The 7,369-nt window shown below is 42.4% G+C and overlaps 1 protein-coding gene across 3 annotated transcripts; it reads left to right on the top strand.

Moving 5' to 3' along the window:
* The first annotated feature begins 262 nt into the window (after nucleotides 1-262).
* Nucleotides 263-7,033, top strand: LOC143295976 (uncharacterized). 3 transcript variants are annotated; one of them, XM_076607688.1, is made up of 6 exons: nucleotides 270-414; nucleotides 1,147-1,188; nucleotides 1,864-2,235; nucleotides 3,555-3,673; nucleotides 5,112-5,217; nucleotides 6,828-7,033. In XM_076607688.1, exons 3-6 carry the CDS (start codon nucleotides 2,133-2,135, stop codon nucleotides 6,992-6,994), a joined length of 495 nt encoding a protein of 164 aa, XP_076463803.1. In that variant the 5' UTR covers nucleotides 270-414; nucleotides 1,147-1,188; nucleotides 1,864-2,132; the 3' UTR covers nucleotides 6,995-7,033. The 3 variants fall into 3 exon arrangements, with proteins under 3 accessions (XP_076463804.1, XP_076463801.1, XP_076463803.1); XM_076607689.1 differs by lacking the exon at nucleotides 1,147-1,188 and having other exon boundaries at nucleotides 263-414; XM_076607686.1 differs by lacking the exon at nucleotides 1,147-1,188 and having other exon boundaries at nucleotides 266-414; nucleotides 1,748-2,235.
* The last annotated feature ends 336 nt before the right edge of the window (nucleotides 7,034-7,369 follow it).

The following is a 7,369-nucleotide window of genomic DNA, read 5'->3' as shown; positions in this document are numbered from 1 at the left end:
ACACACACACACACACACACACACACACACATGCTGCAACACATGTTGCCAGCGTATATTGTTGCTGGTGGAGTTGGATATATTTTATTTTTGTTTCATTTTCTTATTTTGATCCATTACATTCTAATTTTCTTTCTTTCTTTTTTTTTTTTTTTTTTTTTTGTGGCATTTCTCCTGGCATACACTGTCACTGGCTGTGCGAGACAATAACTATGCTTGGCGACAATATATAACGCAACATCATGTCGTACGTGATGAAAGCTGACCGGAACTTTGAGCAAGCAGGATTTCTGCCTCCCGGTGCATGGTGGAAAAAGGAAGTATCACAAAAGGACGGTCGTTTGTGTGCTGAGCTCCCGGGGAAAGCTTTATTAAGCTTTTGGTGGTGGTGGTGGTGTAGTGTTGTACACGAAGGTTTGGCAGTGCGGTTGTGCAAACTAAACGTCTGTTGACAGTGTTGCGTGAGAAAGCTCTCATTGTCTCTCTCTCTGTCTCTGTCTGTCTGTCTGTCTCTGTCTCTCTTTTTGTCTCTGTCTCTCTATCTGTCTCTGTGTCTCTGTCTCTCTCTCTCTCTCGCTGTATGTGTGTGTGGTGTGTGTGTGTGTGTCTCTCTCTCTCTCTGTCTCTCTCTCTGTTTCTTTCTCTCTGTGTGTGTGTGTGTGTGTGTGTGTGTGTGTGTGTGTGTCTATCTCTCTCTCTCCCCATCTCTCTCTCTGTCTGTCTCTCTCTCTATCTCTCTCTCTCTCTCTGTCTCTCTCTCTCTGTCTGTGTGTGTGTTTCTCTCTCTCTGTCTCTCTCTCTCTCCGTCTCTGTCTGTCTCTGTCTCTCTCTCTGTCTATCTCTATGTGTGTGTCTCTCTCTCTTTGTCTCTCTCTCTCTGTGTCTCTGTCTCTCTCTCTCTCTGTGTCTCTGTCTGTCTGTCTGTCTCCCTGTCTGTCTGTCTGTCTGTTTGTCTCTCTCTCTCTCTCTCTCTCTCTCTCTCTTGAACAACGGCAGATGTGTAAGTCGGCCAAAGTGCTAATATATTCACCGTTGGAAAATAAAGATTCATTCATTCATTCATTCTCTCTCTGTCTCTCTTCGGAAGGTAGAGGGGTTGCGGTACAGCGCTTGTCCCTGAGGATTCTTCAGTCACGTATGTTTCAGGACAGTCAGCATCTGTTGGACAACAAGCTGTTTGTTTCTGGGGTGAGGTTTGTGGGCAAATGAGTACACACACAGCTAGCCCTGAACACACACACACACACACACACACACACACACACACACACACACACACACACAAACATCAGCATCAGACCTGCGAAGGACTGAATGGTGTGTGGATTTTGTTTGAGGAGGGTTGAAGTTAGTGCAAGTAAGCGGGGGAAAAACGTGTATTCTTGAAACGTCTGTGCTTTGCCCATCACTGAACCTTCTATGTATTATCTGCCCTTATTTGTCCGTCTGCCTGCATCCTCCCAATGTCTGTCCTTTTGTCTCTTCCACCAATCCCACCCCTCCCTCTCTATCCCCACCCCCACCCCTCCCTAAACCCCCCATTAACATAGCTTGCGATGAACGGAGAATCGAAAAACCCTTCCCTAATATCATAAACGACCCGTGTCAAACACGATAATTCGACAAAGCAGCATCGAATCCCAAACGGTAATTCCATCTTCTTAGGTTTCATTCAAAGGTCGAACAAATAGATAAACAAACAATGACAAATAAATAAGTTTCGGTAATGGGTGTGTCGTGCACTAAGGTTGCTCACACCCTCATCGCCGGTATCTTGATGAGCAATTAGAGCGAGAGAAGAAGGAAGGTAGCTCCACTGAACTACTGCAACAATTATCCATGATTATACCACCGACTCATCAGGAAAACGAGTCATGTGACTCAGTGATCACCGCTGGAACACAGATGGTTGCGTGATGAAGAAGGGCGTTGGTGTACGTATATAAGATACGTGTGTTGGAGTGGTTCGTTTCACTTTTTCGCTGACTTTCTTTCGAGTTTTGTCTGTGTATATATATAGGACACTCGAGAGTTTTTGCACTGGAGACTGAACAATTTTCGAGTTCGTATTCAGAAAGTCAGCTAGCTGCAGCTCTGAGTTGTGTTTCACGAAGTTATATAGGAAGATAAGAATGTTGGCGTTGGTTCTGATGCTGTGCGCGTGTGTCAGCCTGAGCTGCGCTTGCTCGTGTCCTCCGGCGTACGGCCCAAGACGCTTCTGTCGATACGATCTGAGTAAGTATGTCTCTTTTTTGTACATACATGTTTCGTTTACTTTTTAGGACAAGGTGGATGCAGACATCAAACTGGGAAGATTTCTTTTTTTCTTTTTTTCTTTTTTCGTGCAACATAATAGCGAAGGAAAACAAGTGGAGGTAATAACCCTTTTGTTATTTCAAAATCAGTTTTCGAAAAAGGGAAATGTAAAATGGAAACCCTTCTAAGACTGTGATGGGGGACATTTGAATTCTAGGAACAGAGGCAATGGTATGTCTGATATTACTGCAATGTTAGAGATATATGTATATATAATATGTATGTATAGATAGATATACATTGGTAGATGAATATAATATCTCTGTGTGTGTGTGTGTGTGTGTGTGTGTGTGTGTGTGTGTGTGTGTGTGTGTGTGTGTGTGTTATGCTCAATAGCGGTAACTGGCAACGATTCTGCAAAATCACTGCAATGGGAAACTCAGCCCTTGCCCTTTACCGGTAATGGGCAGGGAGTGGGCAATGTCTGTCAAAAGGTTTACTGTATTGTATTGTATTGTATTGTATTGTATTGTGTATATACGAAATAACACTTTCCACACATGATGGCCAGATTTTTTTTTTCTTGAAATAACTTCTTCTTTTTTTCCCGGAAAGATTGAAAAAGGAGAAGTAAAACACAGAGTTGTAGCATATCAGACCTCCATCACCATTATGGGGTCATTATATATACATAAACAAATACATTTGCAGACACTGGGGAAAAAAAAAAGAAAGAAAGAAAGAAAAAAGAAAATGGTTGTACTACACTGTGGCTATGAGCTCTCCACGGGACAACAGCCAGAATTTCACACAGAGAAATATGTTGCGACAAAAAAAAAAAAAAAAGTGATATACAAAATAATACAATACGAATTGTTTACGAATCGTAATGCCTCGTGTTAGAGGCACGAGCTGCCTTTTCGTCCTAAATTCAGAAGACGCGCTTCACATCTGCTGACTGTATAAATATGTTATTTCATATTTGACATTTTCGTTTATTTCTTTAATGTCCAGTGTGTCTCAATCTCAATGTCTCCTTGTCTGTCTTCTTTTTGCCTGAACCTTATTCTGTCTCTCTCTGTTATTTTGTGTCTCTGTCTCAGCCTCTCTGTTTATGTCTCTGTTCCTTTGTCTCTCGGCCTGTGTGTGTGTGTGTGTGTGTGTGTGTGTGTGTGTGTGTGTGTGTGTGTGTGTGTGTTTCACTCTCTCTCTCTCTCTCTCTCTCTCTCTCTCTCTCTCTCTCTGTGTCTCTGTGTTAACCACTAAACCACCTTCTCATTCTGATGACAATGACGCAGTTGTCCACGGTACGGTGATCGCGGCGTACGAGGAACGACAGAGTCCCTATGACCCAGATGACAAGTTTCCTGCCGATAGCGAGATGGTGTACACTATCGAGGTCAAGGAGGCCATTAGGGTGAGTATATACCTACATCGTTGTGCAGTTCGTGAATCTGCGTAAAGAAAGAAAGAAAGAGGGGGGGGGGTAGGTGGAGGGGGGGGGGGAAGAAAGGAAGGAAGAAAAAAAGAAAAGAAAGAAAGACAGAAATAGAATATATATATATATATATATATATATATATATATATATATATATGTATGTATGTATGTATATATAAAACATGCACATGTAATTCACAGAATCGGTTGGACTACTGATTCAGTGTTCGCCAGTGATCCTGGTTCTTTTCAGCATGGTGTTGCTGTCTTAACCCTAACCCTTAACCCTAACCCTTAACCCTTAACCGTAACCTAACCCTTAACCCTAACACTAACCCTTAACCCTAACCCTCCCTAACTCTGACCCTAAACCCTAACTCTAACACCCTAACCATAATCCTAAACCCTAACCCTAACCTTAACCTAAACCTAACCCTAACCCTTACCCTAACCCTAACCTAACCCTAACCCTCCCTAACCCTAAACCCTAACCCTAACCCTAGCACCCCCCCTAACACCCTAACCCTAACCCTAAACCCTAAACCCTAAACCCTAATCCTAACCCTAACCCTTTTGGAAAAGACACTCCATACACCGATTTCCCATACTCCACCCCGCTGTGAATTGGTACCCGACTTCGGATGGGGAAGGTTAAAACCGACAGAGGGAAAGGGTTGGGACTTGATCTTAATTATTAAGGACGTCATCCAATAGTTCGTTTTACAATCCACCACAAAGGTTGGGGCCCCCCCTCGGCCTTCCTACGTCGAGCCCGAGACACAGTGGATATGGAATTCAGTGACTCGGTGGCTGGAAAATCCTACGGGATATTTAACCATACCGTACCACACCATGCTTTTCTGTATCGAAGTGCTGTTTTTTTTTGTTTTTGTTTTTTTGTTGTTGTTTTTTGTTTTTGTTGTTTTGTTTTTTTTTTTGGGGGGGGGGGTTGTTGTTTTTTTACTGAGTATTTTTACGTTCAAATACATTGTAATGCGATGTTTATAAAGCAAAATAATGTGTGCATAATAATTGTATCATTTATAAGGGGCCTGGGCTTTACATGAATAGACGGTCTCTCTCTGTCTCTCTCTCTCTGTGCCTCTCTCTCACTGTATGTCTGTTTTTTGTCTATGTCTTTCCCTGTCTAATTTTCTGTTTGTCTGCCTGTCTGTCCGTCTGTATGTCTGTCTCTGTTTCTATGTACCCATCTCTCTATCCCTCACTCTCTCTCTCTCACTCTCAGTCTATCTATGTATCTGTCTGTCTACCTCATGAATTAACCGTGATTATTCTGCATAATGCTTGTGACTTTTTTTTTATATTTCAAATAACGATGATGTTGATTAAAGTTCTTTTGCTTTTCTTTTCATTTCATTTCTTTTTTTTTTTTTTTTTTTTGTTTGCATCAACAGATGCCGGACTCTCTGAAGGGTCAAAAGATGGTCAGCCTCAGCACCCCTATGCAGTTCAGCATGTGTGGAACGCGCCTTAATCTGGACGTGGAAGGCATCTTCTTTGGTGAGCCCTGTGCAGCCTTGATTATTAACTAACTAAACGAAACATCGGATTTGCTTAAAGTCACTGCTGTGCTGAAATGGACAGGGTAATCCGTTTGACGTGGTTCCTTCCTTTCTTCCTAAAAGTGACCTCACCAACTTTCCCCCTACACAGAGTAATAATAATTATAATGATGATGATGATGATGATACCACTTATTAATACTACTGCTGCTACTGCTACTACTACTATAACGATAACAATAATATTATGATAATAATGTTAATGATGATAATGATGATGATAACGATGATAGCAATAATGATAATGAGGATATTAAGAAGAAGAAGAAGAATGATAAAAACAACATAGACAAGAATGCACGCGCGCGCGCGCGTGCACGCGCACACACACACACACACACACACACACACACACACACACACACACACACACACACACACACACACACACACACACACACACACACACACACACACACACACACACACAAACACACACACACACACACACACACACACACACACACACACACACACACACACACACACACACACACACACACACACACACACACACACACACACACACACACACACACACACACACACACACACACACACACACACACACACATCAACACACACAGTCAACCCTGACAAACCATCACATGCTCCAAACACTAAGCTGAACAAGAATGAGTATGCCCATCACTTGTATGACAGACATTATACTGATGATAATGAATGTTATGCTTCACGAATATAAGAGAGCTTTTTTTTTTTTCAATCTTCTTGTCCTACTTGTTCTCCTTCTTGCTGTTGTTCTTCTTCTTCTTTTCTTCTCCTTGTTCTTCTTGTTATTGCACATCACTCCTCTTTTGCACCATCTCCATTGGCTCCCTGTCTCACACAGAATAAAGTACAAGATCAGCACTCTCTGTTATAAATGTATTCACAAATCTGCCCCTTCTTATCTTTGTGGCTGCCTTCACCTCTACACTCCATTTCGCTCTCTACGATCGGCTTCGGATCCACGATGTTTACGTATACTCAGATTCAAACACTCCACTGTTGGACGCCGTTCTTTCTCTGTCTCTGGACCTTGCATTTGGAATGAACTTCCTCTTTCGCTTCGTCAGGTCTCCGCACTCAGCTCTTTCAAGCCTGGCCTTAAAACCCACCTCTTCCCAATATAGCCTCCCTTCCCTGCCTCTTCCTTGTCTTCAGTTTTTTGTTTGTTTTTTTTCTCAGTTTTAGAGTTATGCATGCGTGTGAATGACTGGTGTGAAAGCGCTTTGATGTGTCTCTGCACAAGATTCAGCGCTATATAATTATTATTATTATTATTATTATTATTATTATTATTATTGTTGTTGTTCTACTTCTTCTTCTTTTTCGTCCGACGATGATGATGATCTTTTTTTTCATCATTATTTTTGTTGTTGTTGTTGTTGCTGCTGTTGTTCAATCTAATGACCAAACTCCATTTTGAAACGCACGTGAACAAATTGATTCAATAAACCAGTCCAACAGTAGCAATGATGATAGTTATTTACCTTCTATCTCACTGGTCTCTCTCTCTTTTTTTTTTCTTTGTTTTTTATCAAGGCGCCCCGAACTACCAGGGCAAGATGCAGACGGGTGCGTGTCACCCCAACGTAGCCTGGTCTGGCTTGACCCCTCAGGAGAGGCACATGATCACCAAGGAGGTCCCGGCCCTGTGCGCCAACGGCACCGGCCGCCCCACCATCGGCCCCCCAGGGACCAGGCCTTGAATGTTGGGGAAATGATCAATAAACATGCATGTGAAGGGACGTCACTTTTTTTTTTCCTTCTTGAAGGGGCGCGGGGGTGGGGTCCCTTGGTTTTGTGTGTGTGTGTGTGTTTGCTTGGGTTTTTTGTGGGGTTTCTTGTTTGTTTGTTTGTTTGTTTTTTGTTTTTTTGTTGTTTTTTTTTTGTTTTTTTTTTTGGGGGGGGGTTGTTTGTTTATTTTTATTTATCTATTTTTTTCGGGAAGGGGGGCGGGGGGGTGGGGGGGCGCTTTTAAAGATGGGCGGGGTGAAACGGGGATGGAATTATCATTTCGTTTATGGGGGGAGACTAACTTTCTTTTTTTATGGGGGGCAAGGTGTGTGTGGGATAAACCTACA

Source organism: Babylonia areolata, chromosome 21 (assembly GCF_041734735.1).
Source record: "Babylonia areolata isolate BAREFJ2019XMU chromosome 21, ASM4173473v1, whole genome shotgun sequence".
Classification (NCBI taxonomy): domain Eukaryota; kingdom Metazoa; phylum Mollusca; class Gastropoda; order Neogastropoda; family Buccinidae; genus Babylonia; species Babylonia areolata.
The sequence above is the reverse complement of the archived record's forward strand: the minus strand, read 5'-3'. Positions and strand labels throughout refer to the sequence as shown.